Raw genomic sequence first — 20,904 nt, forward strand, 5'->3', positions numbered from 1 at the left:
CCTGAGGGGGAAAAGCATTGTTGTGCCCTCTTCACGACTGTTTTGGTGTGTTTGGACCATGATAGTTTATTGGTGATGTGGACACCAAGGAACTGTAAACTCTCTACCCGCTCCACTACAGGCCCATCTATGTGAATGGGGGCGTGTTCGGCCCTCATTTTGCTGTAGCCCATGATTAGCTCCTTTATGGGACCACACTGCCTGGGACCACACTGCCAGGTCTCTGACCTCCTCGCTATAGGCTGTCTCATTGTTGCCGGTGATCAGGCTGTTGTGTCATCAGAAAACTTAATGATGGTGTTGTGCTTGGCCACGCAGTCGTGGGTAAACAGGGAGTACAGGAGGGGACTAAGCACACACCCCTGAGGGGCCCCCGTGTTGAGGATCAGCGTGGCAGATGTGTTGTTGCCTACCCTGACCACCTGGGGGCTGCCCGTCAGGAAGTCCAGCATCCAGTTGCAGAGGGAAGTGTTTAGTCCCAGGGTCCTTAGCTTCGTGATGCGCTTTGTGGGCATTATGGTGTTGAACGCTAAGCTGGAGTCAGTGAGCAGCATTCTGAAACAGGTGTTCATTTGTCCAGGTTGGAAAGGGCAGTGTGGTGTGCGATTGAGATTGTGTCATCTGTGGCTCTATTGGGGCGCTATGCGAAATGGAGTGGGTCTAGGGTTTCCGGCATGATGGTGTTGATGGTGCATGACCAGTCTTTCAAAGCACTTCATGGCTACCGACGTGAGTGCTACGGGGCGGTAATCATTTAGGCAAGTTTCCTTCGGTTTCTTGGGCACAGGGACTATGGTGGTCTGCTTGAAACATGTAGGGATTACAGACTCGGTCAGGGAGAGGTTGAAAATGTCAGTGAAGACACTTGCCAGTTGGTTAGTCCATGCTCTGAGTACAAGTCCTGGTAATCCGTCTGGCCCCGTGGCCTTGTGAATATTGACCTGTTTAAAAGGTAGGGCGTGATCACACAGTCTTCTGGAACAGCTGGTGGTCTCGTGCATGCTTCAGTGTTGCTTGCCTAGAAGCAAGCTTAAAAGGCATTTAGCTCGTCTGGTAGGCTCTGGTTAGCTCGTGGCTGGGTTTCCCTTTGTAGTCCGTAATAGTTTGCAAGCCCTTCCACATACTATGAGTGTCAGAGCTGGTGTAGTAGGATTCAAACCTTGAAAGCGGCAGCTCTTGCCTTTAGCTCGGTGCGGATGTTGCCTTTAATCGATGGCTTCTAGTTGGGATATGTATGTACGGTCACTGTGGGGACGACGCTGTCGAAGCACTTATTGATGAAGCCGGTGACTGAGGTGGTATACTCCTCAACGCCATTGGATGAACATATTCCAGTCTGTGCTAGCAAAACAGTCCTGTATCGTAGCATCCGCATCATCTGACCACTTCCGTATTGAGCAAGTCACTGGTACTTCCTGCTTTAGTTTTTGCTTGTAAGCAGGAATCAGGAGGATAGAATTATGGTCAGATTTGCCAAATGGAGTGCGAGGGTGAGCTTTGTATGCGTCTCTGTGTGTGGAGTTTTTTTTCCTCAGGTTGCACATGTGACTTTCTGGTAGAAATGAGATAAAACGGATTTAAATTTGCCTGCATTAAAGTCCCCGGCCACTAGGAGCGTCACTTCTGGATGAGCATTTTCTTGTTTGCTTATGGCCTTATACAGCTTGTTGAGTACGGTCTGAGTGCCAGCATTGGTTTTTGGTGGTAAATAGACAGCTACGAATAATACAGATGTGAACTCTCTTGGTAGACTGTGTGGTTCCAAAGCTTGTCATGAGGTATTCTACCTCAGGCGAGCAGTAGTGGGTTTACTAACGAGTTAGTTATATTAGCTATGTTGACTATGACATTACTTTAGCAAATATGGTGACAACGATGTAGGCTGTGTGTAGCGGTTATGATATGATTTGGCTTGGAAAGCTTTTTTTGCCTGGTCTCCTACAGCTGATGTGTTGTGTATTGAAGTCCACAAGCGAAGGTAAAAGAGGAGAGGAGGAGAGCACATAGATGCGAGAAGGAATACAATGTGGCTGCTATGAAAGTGAACTGTGTTTACGCGTGATCAGGGGTGTATTCATTCCGCCGATTCTGTTGAAAAAAAGTTTTCTTAAACAGAAGCAAACGGAATGAAATGAAACATACCAGAATTTGTCCAAAAGAAACTCTCGTTTGCAACTGTTGGACTACTGATTACACCCTAGATCAGCTAGATGCAGGCAAGAGTGTGCAAGGCAGTATTGAATGTGTCACTGTCTGTCCATGTGTCACTGTCTGTCATCTCAAATTTCTCTCTCAACCTGTGTGCACCTACGCTGTAAACTTTCATTCATATTGTTGGTTGTAGCAACCTCATGATGGGTATTGGGACCATTTGAGTATCATGTAGTTGCCTAAACATGTCGATGTTACATTCAACTGGGTGAATAGAATATGAATGACAGTCATCCAATATGCTGTAATAAATACAAATAAATAAATCGTCCTCCCTCATCTTAAACGGCACCGACCGCCACTTCTATGTACAGTGTTGTAACAATGTACAAATAGTTAAAGTATAAAAGGGCAGATAAATTAATATAAATATGGGTTGTATTTACAATGGTGTTTGTTCTTCACTGGTTGCTATTTTCTTGTGGTACAAGGTCACAAATCGAATTTCACCTAATAGATATGGGAGTTTATCCAAATACATTTTTTTTCTGTGTAATCTGAGAGAAATATGTGTCTCTAAAATGGTCATACATTTGGCAGTAGGTCAGGAAATGCAGCTCAGTTTCCACCTCATTTTGTGGGCAGTGTTCACATAGCCTGTCTTCTCTTGAGAGCCAGGTCTCTCTCTCTTTGGCTTACTGTACTATCACAACCTCATCTCCTCATCTCCTCATTTTCTCTCCATCTCACATCGTTTCTCCATCCATCACTCTGTCTTTGGGTATGTATCTATCCATCCTTTCCCTCTTCTGTCTCTACTTCTCTCTCTACTTCCCTCCCTCTCTAAAAAGACATACGTGCTGTGAGTGTGTGCCTCTCAAAGCCACAGTCCATGATAGAGCGAGAAGGACATCACATTGCCTTGAGGTTAATTAAAGCTGGGCTGTGCCAGGTGAGACAAATTACGGTTCTACTCACTGACTATACCTGGATATCAAAACTCCAAGAGCGAGAGTCAAACCACGGTTATACACCACATAGACATGGAAGAGGATATAATAATGCATTTATCTTACTTTACATCTCTCATTGATACTGTCTGGAATTAAGCCATCGCGTCTACAAAACTCCTTCAGATAATCATTTTCTGTGTTGACATACTAATGAAAGTCGATGACGTTGTTGTAAGAGTATCATTTAAGGATTAAATATGACATTTCTTGCAATATTCCTTATAACACATTCTCTCTCCAGATGCTAAATGGATAATCCACTGCACCAGGGGTGTCAAACATTTGTTTTTGTAAGATACATTTTTTCAGAGTTAAATGATCTTAGTCGACATTGAAATGACTAAAACCAAATTGAAACTGTGTAGAAACAATAATGACCTGCATTTATATTCTCTTGACTCTGTCCAGCTTGCTAACAGTCATCAAAACGAAAGCCAGTCAGGGAGCACAGACAATTCCCAAAGCAGATAGAGGACTATTGAGGAAATATTATCCCCATTTGGTAACACTTTACTTGACACCCAGAGTCATAACACATTATAACACGGTCATAACCATGTCATAATATGTCATTACGTGACATAACTTGTCATAACCTGTCATAATGTGGTCATAACACTCTCATGACACATATATTTAGACCTATTGCGACATATATTGCGTTATTTTATGGCTGGTTATGACACCTACAAAAGACTGTCAAAACCCACAAAACCTACCATGGATTTATTTTATGATTGGTTACATAAGAGTTTCAAAACTCACAAAACATACCACACAAGGCAAAACATTCCATTTAAGTGATAATGCCCTCGAAGCCGGTATTTGGAGGATATATAGGCACGTATATATTGGCAGGGCATTATCACTTTTATACAACGGGTTACCAACATATTCAAATAATGATTGACATATTTTCATAAAAAACGTTATTTTGATTAATTTATTCGTACTATTTCATCCTTCCACAAGATATAGTCCCAACAGAAATCTAGGGTTGCTACCCTAGCCGGCTGGTCGTTAGTTTTATTGGTTTGGTTGCTAGAGACGTGACCCAGTCGTTCAGTCTTTTTATTCTGTATCTATGGACGCGAACCAGTCTTTCATTCTAAATGTTCCATTGCCATACTGGCTGGCGACGTTCTTCTCCCTTGCTTGCTAGCTAGCCAACTATGGCTAATTTACAGTCACGTCAAAAAGTGCAGCCAGATTAACAGCAAAATAGGCGCATTTGCATTTGTTTAAACTGTTTCTAGTGGCATTTATTTGGATACATCCAAACAATGAGCTAATGTGGCGTGATTTCGTCAGGTGTTCAGAGGAGCTAGCCAACAGCATAGCTAACACAATCACTTCAAACTGAAGCTGGAAAAACTGCAACTAGCTACACTTCGTTTTGTTTTACCTTTTTTAAATGGACATTTCTTTATATTAAAATGATGCCAGCTGATTCATGATTTCGACTGGCTGAGAAACGCTGCCTGTCTGTCTTGTCCCGACCCCGACACGTTCATTAATATGGGAGAGCTGGATATCTAATTTGAATATTGAAACAATGTTGCAATTGTCAGAGAGACAGACAGCAAGGTTTATACAAATCTCCACTGTTGAAAACTAAAGGTTAGTCTAAAAGAAATGTGATAATGTCTAGATGCTTTTTATAATGGAGATCAAGTTTATAAATTGCCTGGCTGAGCTGATGAGACAGTGGATTGCGCAGTCAGATGGAACAGAGTAAATAGGCATTTTAACGTCATAGATTTAGCCAGTGGTAACTTGTGGAATAGACACCGTCTGGAATGTTTTAACCAATCAGTATTCAGGATTAGACCCAGCTATTGTATAATACAGCATAGCCTACTTGTCAACAGAATGTTTATGTTATATAATATTTTCAGAAATTGACCATATTAAATGATAATTGTAATTATGCACACATTGATGTCAGATGTGCACCTACCACAATGCTCTGTTGCTGATGACTGGGATGAATGCAGGAGCAGATTTCAAGACAACAGGACAACACACACTCTTTTTTACTGATGACTGACATAAGGGGTTGTATGTGATAGGCCTATCTGGTTTATATGATAATGATGGCCATAATGCTTCTTGACAGTGTCATAAAGTGTATTTTCTTAGAACAAGTAAAGTTACACAGGATGGTCATAATGCTTCAGGACAATGTCAGAAAGTGTATTTTCTGCAAGTTATTTAAAATGATGGAAAACAACATGACTGTGAATAATTAATTACAACAACAACAAAGGACTTAAGAAACAAACTCTCAAACAAAATGAAACTTCTTGGCAGGGAAAAAAGAGATTTGAATAAATGTGGGTTTTGACTCTTATGTAGGTGTCGTAAGCATTCATAAAGCAATATAACAGGTGTAAATGTATGGGTCATGAGAGTGTTATGACCATATTATGACAGGTTATGACAGGTTATGTCAGCCGTTATGAAATGGTTATGACAGAGTCATAATGTGTTATGACGCTGAGTGTGAAGTAAAGTGTTACCATAAAGGTAAAGTACTGCCCTCCGGACCTCGGTGAAGACCGAATGGGGCCCGCAGGTCAAAATGACTTTGACATCTCTGCACTACAGCATTTGTATGAAGACTCTTAATCACAATGAAAAGAGACTTATTGAATGTATCACTTACCATTGTCTGTGGCCATAAAGATGGCGGTGTATTTGTTGTCGTGAACGTAAGGCGACTCGCGGTCCAGATTGGCGGAGGTGTTCACCGTGCCTCTGACCGGGTTCACGCTGAGCCAGTTAGCCGGGTCTCTCAGGACCGCAAACCTGAACAGGGAACAGATGACAGCTGATCAGAATATATTCAGGGTAATACCATGGTATGACACTATACAATATATTCAAGCTTTGTAGACATGCAGATCACCTATGCGACATAAGATAGATAGTAAGTGCAATTGAAAAATAATCAATTTTTCTATGAAGAAATACTGAATGGACAATAACTATCAAAGATACAAAGCTTTTGAATCACAGCATGACAAGACTGCATGTACTGTATCTGAAGTGTGTATGAGGTGCGGGTGAGGTTGAATGGACGGCTGTGTATGTCTGTGGACACTGTAGTTGGACTGTGTGTTTGATGAATGAACTCTGGTAGCTTCTCAGTGAAAAATGACCTAGTTTGTGTGGAAAGTGGCTGAAGTATGAGGCCTCCATGACCCCGCTAATGTGATCCTGAGCGCCATGTGATGGGAGGTGCATTGTGATTGGCTAGGGAATGGAGACATGCCTTTGGGGCTTCTCATCTGTGTTCATGTCACACACCGCTGATTTAGTGGCCAATCCCCATCCCATACACACACCCAGAGGTACTAAACACACACACGCACTGTTTAGCACCTCTTACCCCTTTAAGTTTACCAGTAAACACTCCACATGCACCTTTGTGCTTTCACACACACACACACACACACACACACACACACACACACACACACACACACACACACACACACACACACACACACACACACACACACACACACACATACACACACAGAGACGCGAGCATGCAAGCACACCCGGCACACACACAAAGTGCTCTCAGTGGTAGACAAATTGTCTTTGAAACTGAGCTCTTCTGCTAACAGAGCGAGACAAAGCCTTAGGAAATGGCTTTGTAATCAACCTCCACTCACACCTTCACCACAAGAGAAATGACATCTCTCCTCTATCTCTATCTCCCTATTCCTCTCTCCCACCATGCACCTATTAAATTACCACAACAACATACCGCATTTAAAACGCATGCACCTGACATGACCGGATATACAGTACTGTACAGTGCACACCCACACACACATTACCACAGACAGATTGCATGCATATGGAAAGAGATAGCAAGAAACAAAACAGACACATACTTTCACACAAACAGACTGATACACACACACACACACACACACACGGACTGTGCACACAGCTCATTTTATAGTAGAATGAGAAATCGGAACCAAGCTTAAACATTCTCACAGGTCATTAACCCCAATATGTCCCTATTCTCCCATCAGTAAACACATCTAACACATGCACGCGCGCAGACACACACACACACACACACACACACACACACACACACACACACACACACACACACACACACACACACACACACACACACACACACACACACACACACACACACACACACACACACACACACACACACTTCCTGGTTATCGGTCCTCCATCACCACCAGGCATCACACAACAATACATACACACACAGAGAAGCTCATTGCTTGGAAAGAGGCAAAAACAAGATGATTATCCTGCTGCTTTGGGTACACAGATAGTCGCTTGATCCAGTAATACATTGTTCAATGGTTTGTATTGACTGCAAGCCTATTTGGTGATAGAATCTATTCGGTTGCAGCTTAAATGATAAAGCATATAAAAGGTTTTCCCCCACCCGTTTTCCGCAACACCGCTGTGTTTTTGAGGGATTGGAGCCTAGAAAGGAAGTCATTCTTCCACCCGATTGTCTGATTTAGACAGATATGTATGATATGTCTCTCTATATCTACATGAGTGTGGCCAGATCCACAGTTTAAGTCCCCTGAATAGAGGCTTCCACTGAGTGTAACCAAACATCTGTCCTACAGCGAGCCTCATACGGCTGTCCTATAATCGCCCTCCACCACAGACCTCTCAGAAACACTGGTCTTCTGGCCCTCCTCAGGTCCAACTAGCCCATCAAGCATCAGGACTCTGGACAAAGACCCATATCCTGCCCTCTCCTCCCTTCTCCCAGTCCAGATGTTTCAGATTCTCTCTCTCTCTCTCTCTCTCTCTCTCTCACACACACACACACACACACACACACACACACACACACACACACACACACACACACACACACACACACACACACACACACACACACACACACACACACACACACACAGAGAGAGAGAGAAGAGATGTGCAATAAATCCTTCCAGTTGGCCCGTCCAGGGGCTGTGAGTGGGAGCGTGTGTGCAGTGAGGAGGCCTGAGTGTGGGTTTCAGTGGAAAGGCCAGTGGTGCTGCTGAATAATTAGAGCTGGGTCCCGCTGACTGGGTCCCGCTGACTGGTGACTGGCCAGCCTTCCCTGTCTGTCCTGTCTACCCTTGCCTGACAACTCAAACTGAATTCTTCGATCGGTACATACGTTAGTTCGAATCTGCCATCATTGAAGTCATTTGGGTGACGAGTGGCATTGTACAAATCAAAGACGTTGGTTTTCCCATGTATGTTCTGGCTCTAGACCAACCCATAGGTTTCTGGGACCAATCAGATGGTTCGAAAGCAATGAGTCTGGGTAACCAGGTAATGTCTACCGGCTCTGCCCTGTCCTGACCGACCCTCTGGCCTGTACACTCTTAGAAAAAAAGGTGCTATCTAGAACCTTAAAGGGTTAACCTTAAAAGGTGCTATCTAGAACCTTAAAGCACCTATGGCTGCCCCCATAGGAAAACCTTTGAAGAACCGTTTTTGGAGAAGACAGACAGTAAGAGGGTTCTACATAGAACCAAAAAGGTTTCTCCTATGGGGACAGCCGATTAACCATTTTGGAACCCCTTTTTTCTTAGAGTGTACCACCCTGTCTGCTCTGGTCTGCCCTGCCCTGGTCTGCCCTGCCCTGCCCTGCTCTGCCCTGCCCTGCTCTGGTCTGCCCTGCTCTGCCCTCCCCTGTCTTCCCTGCCTACCCTGATCTGCCCTGTCTGTCCTATTTTTTTGTCCCCTCCAGCTGGGGACGGCCCTGTCTTACTGTCTGTCTTCTCCAGCTGGATGAGACACGGCTCTGCCACATCAGACAGGACAGAGACAGGGCTCTGCCACATCAGACAGGACAGAGACAGGGCTCTGCCACATCAGACAGGACAGAGACAGGGCTCTGCCACATCAGACAGGACAGAGACAGGGCTCTGCCACATCAGAGTCTCAGTCACTGATGCTAATCAGATACAGTATGTATCAGAATGATGCTATGAGAGGGGGACCTCCATAAATACAGCATAAAAAGACTCCAAACCTATCACTCTCAACAAAATCGTATGCCATTATTTATTTTCTTTCCAGGTATTTAAACCTCAGTTCCCATGTAAAGTTGAAGTTGTATGTAAACTTCTGACCAACTGGGAATGTGATGAAAGAAATAAAAGCTGAAATAAATCATTCTCTCTGCTATTATTCTGACATTTCACATTCTTTAAATAAGTGGTGATCCTAACTGACCTAAGCAAGGGGATTTTTACTAGGATTAAATGTCAGGAATTGTGAAAAACTGAGTTTAAATGTATTTGGCTAAGGTGTATGTAAACTTCCCATTTCAAATGCATAAGCATCAAAGGCACTCAAACACAAACTTAGTAGTAGTCATGCATAACAGATGTGTTCTCTTTCCACGCTCCCGCTCTAGACATACAGTAAGTGACACCCACACATACTTTAATATTATTGTACACAGTGGTAATGCACAAAATGGTCCCTCGCTACCACTCTAGTCTCTATAGTGAGTGCCTAGCAATAAGAGCAGCCCTGTGAGGCCAGGTTATGGTACTGGATCACCCCAGCTCCATGGTAACCCCAAATGAGGCAGCACAACGTGTACAAACACAGGGACCATTAACCTTCTCTTAAGGTCATTAGAGAGACATTAAAAATACATTATGCAAATAAAAAAAAACATCTTTCTCATACAGGGTACATGTTTATCAGCAACATTGCAAATTGTCACAGCCAATTGTCCAAATAATCACTTACATCCACATCTAGAATTTTCCCTTTTATCCTTCTCTCTCTCCTCCTCCTCTGCCTCTCTCTCTCGCTCACTACAAACACACAAGCACACAAACATACGCGCTCACACACAAATGAGAAAAGATTGGAGCCAGAAATTGCCTGTACTTTCTGCTTGCACTGTAAAATAGCCAATAGCAAGTTGATTTGCTCACATTATTTCTGCTTGAGCGGCAGAATTCCTCTCCGGTGCTGTAAGGCAAATCCAGGCCTGACCCTACTCTACCGAGAACTGAGTCTGAGCCCATTTCAGCTTTCATCTGACGGTTAGAGCCTCCCTGGGGACACCTTATAGGACTCAGATCTTCCAGGACCCAGGACAGCCCAGTCAAGGGAGTGCTTTTCCTACATCACAGGAAGATGCAGTCTATTCTAGGATAATGACAGTGACACCCTGAGAGAGAGAGGACGTTAAGACAACGCAGCAGCACTCTTTAGGAGAAATCTGCTCACCCACACAGTTCACATAGATATCTCTGCATGAGGTTGAGACCCCTTTAGGATCAACTATTACAATACCATTGCATCAGATGCATATGGTTATGCATACAGTATGTCTGTGTGTGTGTGTGTGTGTGTGTGTGTGTGTGTGTGTGTGTGTGTGTGTGTGTGTGTGTGTGTGTGTGTGTGTGTGTGTGTGTGTGTGTGTGTGTGTGTGTGTGCACATGTTTGTGTGTGTGTTTGTGTGTGTGACAGACAGACAGAGAGAGAGAGAAGAAAAGAGAGTGTGTGAGAGAGAGAGATCTGATTGGTACCATTGTTACTGACATTAAGTATTTCTGAGAAAGCTTGTACTAAGTAAATCCTCATTCAAATACACTTATCGTAAGTGCATTGGATAAGACCATTTGCTAAATTATAGACTGTAAGTGCACTGTAGAGAAAATTGTATATTTTTAATTTCAAAGCTGGTTGAATTACTATTTTTTAACTGTATGCATCTGCAACTTACCACAGGTGAGATAAATTACACAGTAAACTAGAATCATTGAAAACCAAATTATTTAGAATGTTTTATAATTTAGTCTATGCCATTTTTGACTTTGAAGTGACAAATCTCAATTTCAATTTAGATTTTTTCTATTTCTTGTTCCTGTGTCGTTGTAAATCACACAAATACATGTGTAAACACCAAAAGTTTTTATAAGAAACAGTGAAACATGCAGCAAGGGTGCCAATATATTTCACCACACCTGTAAATACAGTACAGAATGTGTGTATGCTGTAAGTTAGTACGTGTGTAGCTACAGTATGGATGTGTGTATGCTGTAAGTTAGTACGTGTATAGCTACAGTATGGATGTGTGTATGCTGTAAGTTAGTACGTGTATAGCTACAGTATGGATGTGTGTATGCTGTAAGTTAGTATGCGTATAGCTACAGTATGGATGTGTGTATGCTGTAAATTAGTACGTGTATAGCTACAGTATGGATGTGTGTATGCTGTAAGTTAGTACGTGTATAGCTACAGTATGGATGTGTGTATGCTGTAAATTAGTACGTGTGTAGCTACAGTATGGATGTGTGTATGCTGTAAGTTAGTATGTGTATAGCTACAGTAACAGATGTGTGTATGCTGTAAGTTAGTACGTGTGTAGCTACAGTATGGATGTGTGTATGCTGTAAATTAGTACGTGTGTAGCTACAGTATGGATGTGTGTATGCTGTAAGTTAGTATGTGTATAGCTACAGTAACAGATGTGTGTATGCTGTAAGTTAGTACGTGTGTAGCTACAGTATGGATGTGTGTATGCTGTAAGTTAGTATGTGTATAGCTACAGTATGGATGTGTGTATGCTGTAAGTTAGTATGTGTATAGCTACAGTATGGATGTGTGTATGCTGTAAGTTAGTATGTGTATAGCTACAGTATGGATGGGTGTATGCTGTAAGTTAGTACGTGTATAGCTACAGTATGGATGTGTGTATGCTGTAAGTTAGTATGTGTATAGCTACAGTATGGATGGGTGTATGCTGTAAGTTAGTATGTGTATAGCTACAGTATGGATGTGTTACGTTCCCCAGTTTCTGTGTTGTATTTGAGTGTGTGTGTTTCAGGAGATGGCTTCCTGGAAGCCTCCCCAACCAGCTGATTGGTCGACACCAGGCTAATTGATGATTGGAGCTGACTCCGCCCCCTCGTCAAGAAGCAGCTGACTCTAATCACCATTGCCACCAGAAGATATAAAAGCCAGTGTTCTGTTCAGAAGGAGAGAGAAGATCATGAGAAAGATTAGAGAGAGATTTTTTTTGCTGGAGAATTAGATTGTGATATAGTGTTGGTTGTTTAACAGAAAGTGTGGTATGTAATGTGTTAGTTGTTGTTGGTAGCAGCTTTGATATGTTCTGTGTTTGTTGCTTTGTCAAAGCTTCTTTAGTGGCCTGAGTTAGTTTACTCAGTTTTGTTGTAAAGTGTTTGTGAAATTGTTAATAATTATTCTGTTTCATTTGTTCCCAGGGGGGAAGGGGAAGGCACCTAGGGAGTGCTTAGGCAAGAGGCCCGAGGGCATACATATACCCGTAGTATATTCAATGTCTAGGCACACTAGGTAAGACCTGGGCGGACCACCCCCTGTATTTTGGTTAGGGCACCAGGTGGTGCTAAGTTAGGTAAGTTAAGTGGGTAGGCAGGTTAGATAGGAGAGGGGGAGCTTTGATATTTACTTTCTTTCCTTTGGTTCCATCCAGCCCCTTTTCCCCATATTACCGTGTAGGAAATAAATCCTAGTAACGGTAAATTCTGCCTTTGTCGTCCTTTCTCGCACCTACGGTCCATACCTCTTTCGCTTCACGGGGAGTTGAGTTGCAGCAGGGAGTTGCGTTCCCTCTTTTTAGAGGCGTGCGTAACAGATGTGTGTATGCTGTAAGTTAGTACGTGTATAGCTACAGTATGGATGTGTGTATGCTGTAAGTTAGTACGTGTATAGCTACAGTATCGATGTGTATCTAACATCTGTTCCAGTGCAGCATGGGGTCCTATGTTCATTAGTGTTTCCTGTGACAGGAGTGATGTCGTAAATGTCCCCAGCAGCTGGAGACAAACGCTGACTCCTACTGTACATCACATCCCATCAGACAGACCCCACTACTCTCTGCTCTGCGCGCCTCCTAATCCGGCCCCCGTGCTAGATGGGTAGAGCTAGGAGACAGTAATCAGTGCAACACCAAACCCCTGGCCTGCTCAGGGAGCCATGCACGGGTCCACATCTACAAGCCACAGATCTGCTAAGTCTCCAGTAAAAATGCTGAAATAGGCACTAACTCATTTATCTTTGTCCCCCTTGCGCTTTTTTACGCTGTGTCAACCAAGTAGATTTCCAGAGGTGTGCTGCATATTGATGCCCCCCTCTGTGCCTCTCCTTCTCAGGCTGGGGCGCTGGAGCCTGGGGGCTGTTTGCTGCTGGTACACGTGGAAGAAGTGGGGAAGGGATAATGCTACAGGCTTCCTCACTGACGTGTCATATGGGGTGAGATGCTGCTACATAATCAGCCATTTTAAATAACATGGGAGGACTGCGATGATCAAGATTGGTGTCACGTTCCTGACCTGTTTTTCCTTTTTCTTATGTTTATTTAGTTGGTCAGGGCGTGAGTTGGGGTGGGTTGTCGAGGTGTTATTTTCTTGTTGGGTTGTTTGTGTTCGGCCGGGTATGATTCTCAATCAGAGACAGCTGTCAATCGTTGTCCCTGATTGAGAATCATACTTAGGCAGCCGGTGATTCACGTGGTTTTTGTGGGTGGTTGTATCGCGTGTCTGTGTTAGTACCACACGGGACTGTTTGCAGTTTGTCACGTTTGTTGTTTTGTATGTTGAAGTGTTCAGTCTGTTTTCATTAAATATGAACACTAACCACTCTGCATATTGGTCTGATCCTTCTCGCCTCTCCTCCTCGTCCGAGGAGGAGGATTACGACGATCGTTACAGAACCACTCACCAATCTAGGACCAAGCGGAGTGGAGAAGGGAGGCAACAGCAGTGGGAAAAAACCCAGGACTCCTGGACTTGGGAGGAGATCCTGGACGGCAAAGGACCCTGGGCTCAGCCAGGGGAATATCGCCGTCCCAAGGCGGCGAAGGCAGAGAGGCGCTGGTATGAGGAGGCAGCGCGGCGACGCGGTTGGGAGCCCGAGAGTCAGACCCAAAAATTTATTGGGGGGGGGCCACACGAGGAGTGTGGCAAAGCCGGGTAGGATACCTGAGCCAACTCCCCGTGCTTACCGTGGAGTGAGAGGGCGTCGTACTGGTCAGACACCGTGTTACGCGGTAAAGCGCACGGTGTCCCCAGTACGCGTGCTTAGCCCAGTGCGGGCTATTCCACCTCGCCGCACTGGTAGGGCTAAGTTGGGCATCGAGCCGGATGTCATGAAGCCGGCCCAACGCATCTGGCCTCCAGTGCGTCTCCTCGGGCCGGCATACATGGCACCAGCCTTACGAATGGTGTCCCCGGTTCGCCAGCATAGCCCAGTGCGGGCTATTCCACCTCGCCGCACTGGCAGGGCTATGGGGACCATTCAACCTGGTAAGGTTGGGCAGGCTCGGTGCTCAAGAGCGCGTGTCCTCCTTCACTGTCCGGTATACCCGGTGCCACCTCCACGTACCAGTCCACTGGTGGCAGTCCCCCGCACCAGGCTGTCTCTCCGGGTTCTCTCTCCAGCTGCTCCCACCTGTCCAGCGCTGTCAGAGCTTTCCTCCTCTCCAGCGCAGCCAGTGCCTACACCACGCACCAGGTCTACAGTGCGTCTCAGCCGGCCAGAGTCTGCTGCCTGCCCAGCGCTGTTTGAGCTGCCTGCCTGCCCAGCGCTGTTTGAGCTGCCTGCCTGCCCAGCGCTGTTTGAACTGTCTGCCTGCCCAGCGCTGTCCGTCTGTACTGAGCCTTCAGAGCCGTCCAGCCAGGACCAGCCAGAGCCGTCCAGCCAGGACCAGCCAGAGCCGTCCAGCCAGGACCAGCCAGAGCCGTCCAGCCAGGACCAGCCAGAGCCGTCCAGCCAGGACTAGCCAGAGCCGTCCAGCCAGGACCAGCCAGAGCCGTCCAGCCAGAGCCGTCCGGCCAGGACCAGCCAGAGCCGTCCGGCCAGGACCAGCCAGAGCCGTCCGGCCAGGAGCCGCCAGAGCCGTCCGGCCAGGAGCCGCCAGAGCCGTCCGGCCAGGAGCCGCCAGAGCCAGCCGGCCAGGATCCGCCAGAGCCAGCCAGCCAGGATCCGCCAGAGCCAGCCAGCCAGGATCCGCCCCTCAGTCCGGTGCTGCCCCTCAGTCCGGTGCTGCCCCTCAGTCCGGTGCTGCCCTTTGGTAGAGTGGGATTGACATGGAGGGTGGTCATTGGGAGGAGGCCAAGGAAGCGGGGTTTGACTATGGTGGGGTGGGGACCACGACCAGCGCCAGAGCCGCCACCGTGGACAGACGCCCACCCAGACCCTCCCCTAGACTTTATGCTGGTGCGCCCAGAGTTCGCACCTTAAGGGGGGGGTTTATGTCACGTTCCTGACCAGTTTTTCCTTTTTCTTAAGTTTATTTAGTTGGTCAGGGCGTGAGTTGGGGTGGGTTGTCGAGGTGTTATTTTCTTGTTGGGTTGTTTGTGTTCGGCCGGGTATGATTCTCAATCAGAGACAGCTGTCAATCGTTGTCCCTGATTGAGAATCATACTTAGGCAGCCGGTGATTCACGTGGTTTTTGTGGGTGGTTGTATCGCGTGTCTGTGTTAGTACCACACGGGACTGTTTGCGGTTTGTCACGTTTGTTGTTTTGTATGTTGAAGTGTTCAGTCTGTTTTCATTAAATATGAACACTAACCACTCTGCATATTGGTCTGATCCTTCTCGCCTCTCCTCCTCGTCTGAGGAGGAGGATTACGACGATCGTTACAATTGGATTAGCAATGTTCATCAAAATTGTTGAAAGGTTTTAAAAACAATTCTAATAAGGACAACTGTCACGACTTCCGCCAAAGTCGGCACCTCTCCTTGTTTGGGCTGCGTTCGGCGGTCGACGTCACTGGCTTTCTAGCCATCGCCGCTCCATTTTTCATGTATCCATTTGTTTTGTCTTGTTCCCTGCACACCTGGTTTTCATTCCCCAATCAATTCATATGTATTTATTCCTCTGTTCCCCATCATGTCTTTGTGTAGGATTGTTTGTGTTACGTGTATTTTGATATTGTGGATATTGTTACGCGCATCCTTTTTTGTCTATGTTCCGTGTTTTGGGCACATTTTATGTTATGTTTTTTGCTGTCATTTTGACCGGAATAAAAAGTGCGCCTGTGCACTCTGCTCTCCTGCACCTGACTTCGCCTCCAATACACACTCCTAATGTCACGTTCCTGACCTTGTTTTCCTTTTGTATAGTTGTGTTTAGTGGGTTAGGACGTGAGCTGGGTGGGCAGTCTGTGTTTGTTCTATGTTAAGTGTCAGGTTTAATTGACCTTGTATGGCTCTCAATCAGAGGCAGGTGTTTTACGTTTTCCTCTGATTGAGAACCATATATAGGTAGGTTGTTTCACATTGTTTGTTGTGGGTGGTTGTCTTCCGTGTCTGTATGTCTACCACACAGGACTGTTTCGTTTGTCGTTCGTGTATGTAGTCTGTTCCTGTTCGTGCGTTCTTCGTAGTTTGTAAGTTCTCAAGTCAGGTCTGTCTACATCGTTTATTTGTTTTGTAGTCTGTTATAGTGTATTCGTGTTTCGTCTTACTTTAATAAACTTCATTATGTCATATAACAACGCTGCGCTTTGGTCCAATCCCTACTCCTCCTCTTCGGATGAAGAGGAGGAGAACGACCGTTACACCTAACAGCAGCAGTTGGACAATGGATGATTTTTATTTTTATCCATCAGATATTGACTGAATTATAGCACATCAAACATTTTACTGGACAAATAATTAATGGAGTTCAGGGCTTTTGGTAGGAATTCTGGAATTACATTAATTGTAAAATGTCACTTTTCTTTTCTTAGAATGCACTCATATTTACATTTTCTAATATATCAGGTATTTTATTTGTGTTTTGTGTTCCAATAAAAAATGTATATGTGCCTACTTTGCATAAATACACTGGGTGTATTTGCATGTATGATACATTAACATAAAGGGTGGAACAGGGCTGCAAACACCAAAGACTTCCTCCGTCTACCCTACCTGCTCTGTCTACCCTACCTGCTCTGTCTACCCTACCTGCTCTGTCTACCCTACCTGCTCTGTCTACCCTACCTGCTCTGTCTACCCTACCTGCTCTGTCTACCCTCCCTGCTCTGTCTACCCTACCTGCTCTGTCTACCCTACCTGCTCTGTCTACCCTACCTGCTCTGTCTACCCTACCTGCTCTGTCTACCCTACCTGCTCCGTCTACCCTACCTGCTCCGTCTACCCTACCTGCTCCGTCTACCCTACCTGCTCCGTCTACCCTACCTGCTCCGTCTACCCTACCTGCTCCGTCTACCCTCCCTGCTCCGACTACCCTCCCTGCTCCGTCTACCCTACCTGCTCCGTCTACCCTACCTGCTCCGTCTACCCTACCTGCTCCGTCTACCCTACCTGCTCCGTCTACCCTACCTGCTCCGTCTACCCTACCTGCTCCGACTACCCTCCCTGCTCCGACTACCCTCCCTGCTCCGACTACCCTCCCTGCTCCGTCTACCCTACCTGCTCCGTCTACCCTACCTGCTCCGTCTACCCTCCCTGCTCCGTCTACCCTCCCTGCTCCGACTACCCTCCCTGCTCCGTCTACCCTACCTGCTCCGTCTACCCTACCTGCTCCGTCTACCCTACCTGCTCCGTCTACCCTACCTGCTCCGACTACCCTACCTGCTCCGACTACCCTCCCTGCTCCGTCTACCCTCCCTGCTCCGTCTACCCTACCTGCTCCGTCTACCCTACCTGCTCCGACTACCCTCCCTGCTCCGTCTACCCTCCCTGCTCCGTCTACCCTACCTGCTCCGTCTACCCTACCTGCTCCGTCTACCCTCCCTGCTCCGACTACCCTCCCTGCTCCGTCTACCCTCCCTGCTCCGACTACCCTCCCTGCTCTGTCTACCCTACCTGCTCTGACTACCCTCCCTGCTCTGTCTACCCTCCCTGCTCTGACTACCCTCCCTGCTCTGTGTACCCTCCCTGCTCCGTCTACCCTACCTGCTCCGTCTACCCTACCTGCTCCGTCTACCCTCCCTGCTCCGTCTACCCTCCCCTGCTCCGTCTACCCTCCCCTGCTCCGTCTACCCCCCCCCTGCTCCGTCGACCCCCCCTGCTCCGTCTACCCTCCCTGCTCTGTCTAGGCCTACTGTACCTGCACTCACTGCGCTTTCTAGACTGCCTCATTAATTACTGTTGTTTTCACGTTCTCTTGCATAATTCAACAAGTGTGTCAATAGCAGGATACCCTCAGATTAAAAATCAACACGCTAGGCTCTAGTTTGCACCTATCTATGCATACTTTAAATGTTTTCCGATATTAGACATAATGTCACTATAAACCGAGTGTTCTTTTTCGGAAGTTGCTTTCATTTCAGGACATCTAATATGAAAACATTTCACTTGTATTCAATTGTAACCTTTTTCAATTCCACAAAAAATGTACACCCATTAAAATAAAGTTATCTTTCTTCTCGTCTTATGATGTAAGTGTCGAGGCGATGCGTTAAATCCAGACGAAGCTATAGCATTATAGATGCAACAGAAAGACAATGTATTCCATTGAGCCCATTTCAGCTATTATCGGGGTGTGTTTGAAAGGTCATTACAAACGTTTCCGTAGTCGTAACATTAACGGGAAAAAACATCCAGCACAAGCAGGAGTATGAAAGGGTCGCAGGAGTAAAATGAAAGCAATCAATCCAGCGAGATTTAAGTGACAAGTGGATTTTGCGTCCCTCAAACACGCCCACAGATCCTCAGGTGGGCGGGGCATGCACGTTGCTAACTGGATTTGACACTAGCAAACACACCCACACAAGTGCGCACACACACGCACACGCACCTGTACACGCTCGCACACGCACACGCACCTGTACACGCTCGCACACGCTCGCACACGCGCACACACGCACACACACACACACACACACACACACACACACACACACACACACACACACACACACACACACACACACACACACACACACACACAACCTGTCTGGCAGTGATTCAAAGTGCCAATGTACCTCACCTTGACTATCCTGAGTGCACTGTGACTTAGACAAGTGCATACTTCTGAGGTGTGATGTTTTGGCAGCACACTTCAAAGCCACTAATCATGCTCCCTCTCTCCACTTCCAGACAGCAGTGATCAGTGACTTACTGGCTGAAAGAACCAGAGGGCAAGAAGCCAATGATAATACTCCCCTCTATCAGTGAGCTACTGTATGTGAAAAATACTTTTGAGGGCAGCCATTAGTACATTTGAAATTCCCCAGAAGTTCAGGACCTGTTTTTGGGCCTTGGCAGTCTGTAGACTTCATCAGAATTCAGAACTCGCTGAGCAGGAATGAGGTCGGAAGAGATAACAGTGCAGAGGACTGTGGATGAAGGAATAATTACAGAGTGCCGGGCAGGACTCTCTTCGTTCTTTCTTTGCCTTCTTCCTCCACTACCTTGTTCACACTCTTCATTTCATTCTGACTGTCTGCTACTCTGCTGACAATGAGTCTAATAACCTCGGATGTCTAAGCAGGACTGTGAGAAAACATGGCTACTTGTTAGTTGATAAAAGGGTGAAAAGAGAGAGATGTCAGTTGGCGTTGATCTAGTCTGCCCCTGAGAGAATTGCAGCTATAATCAGAAAACTTTGTCATCAAGACATCCACTCAGGGCCTGATAGGAAAATTACAGCCACATGTGCCCCCATGCTGCCCAACCTCACACGGCTCTGCTCTGGCCCACAGGATAAATTGTCTTTGTCACACCAGGTCATATTTCTATTCCATATCAACACAATAGCAAGGCTGTAGTAAGGAAGTAAATGTGACGGGCCGAGTGGGCAAAATAAACACAATGTGACTGGCCATCAATCAGCTGTCAGACACACTGCGTAATATGGCCTGTTTCCGAGTGTGTACATGTAAGTTAGAATATGTTTAATGATAAGAAGTAGAAGCTCAGTATTGAGAAGTCAGAATAAAAACAGAGCTTAATCGGTCTTGATTAGATGGCTCTGGAAGGTCATGGAACTTTAAACATATGTTTTTAATTTCATCAAAGTTGGCCAGACTATCCTCTTAACCTCTTGGGAAGTTAAATCTTTTCTCATTAACTGAACTGAGATGCTGTAATTGTAGGTCTTCTGTTTACCTATGAAACCATTTTACTTGTTCAAACGGAAAGCACCAGAAACCATATACTGGACCATAGTCCAAAACGCATTTCTTCAAGTGGCTACGGAGATGCATATTTGGTGTGCAATACCGTTTTCCATAAAACCTTGCAAAGCTCTCACTGAACTGTTGCATGTGGCGATTAGCCTCTCCAACCCTCTCCATTGTAATACATCTTGTACATAAGATGATACAGGCTTTGACAAAATGGGTCCAGCAATCATAATGGACATCCTCCTCAAGTCCCTTAAGAGTGAATAAGGAGTAAACGCATACTCCACATTTTCCATTGTTGTGCACTGAAATGAGAAAACCCTGATGAGATTGGGGGTAGTTGGCGGTTAGTTGGCCTATGTCTGCAGGTGCATTCAGTGCATCAACTTTAAGCTGAATAATTCTTAGTATTCCATCATCCAGCAAACCAATAGTCTTCAAGATGGTCAAAACGTGTTTTTCTGTCCCTTGTAAAAGATGATGCATAGAGTCCACTACAGCCAAGTCTATGGGCATGAAATATGGACATTTAAATAGCTCAGAGAATCTGGCCCAAGTTTTAGTCTCTTTAGTTTTCCTCTCTGCCTTGATCTTCGCCTGTGTCCACATACTCCCTT

At 45.8% G+C, this 20,904-nt stretch overlaps 1 protein-coding gene across 2 annotated transcripts in view; it reads right to left on the reverse strand.

The window, feature by feature from the left end:
* Positions 1-20,904, reverse strand: part of cdh13 (cadherin 13, H-cadherin (heart)) — a 568,028-nt gene that overhangs the window by 98,285 nt on the left and 448,839 nt on the right. For both annotated transcript variants that reach the window (XM_039017434.1, XM_039017433.1), the window contains exon 12: positions 5,833-5,975. In XM_039017434.1, coding sequence (XP_038873362.1) covers positions 5,833-5,975 — 143 coding nt within the window. The remainder of the gene's footprint in view (positions 1-5,832; positions 5,976-20,904) is intronic.

The sequence above is a fragment of the Salvelinus namaycush genome, chromosome 21 (genome assembly GCF_016432855.1).
Source record: "Salvelinus namaycush isolate Seneca chromosome 21, SaNama_1.0, whole genome shotgun sequence".
In the NCBI taxonomy this organism is placed as follows: domain Eukaryota; kingdom Metazoa; phylum Chordata; class Actinopteri; order Salmoniformes; family Salmonidae; genus Salvelinus; species Salvelinus namaycush.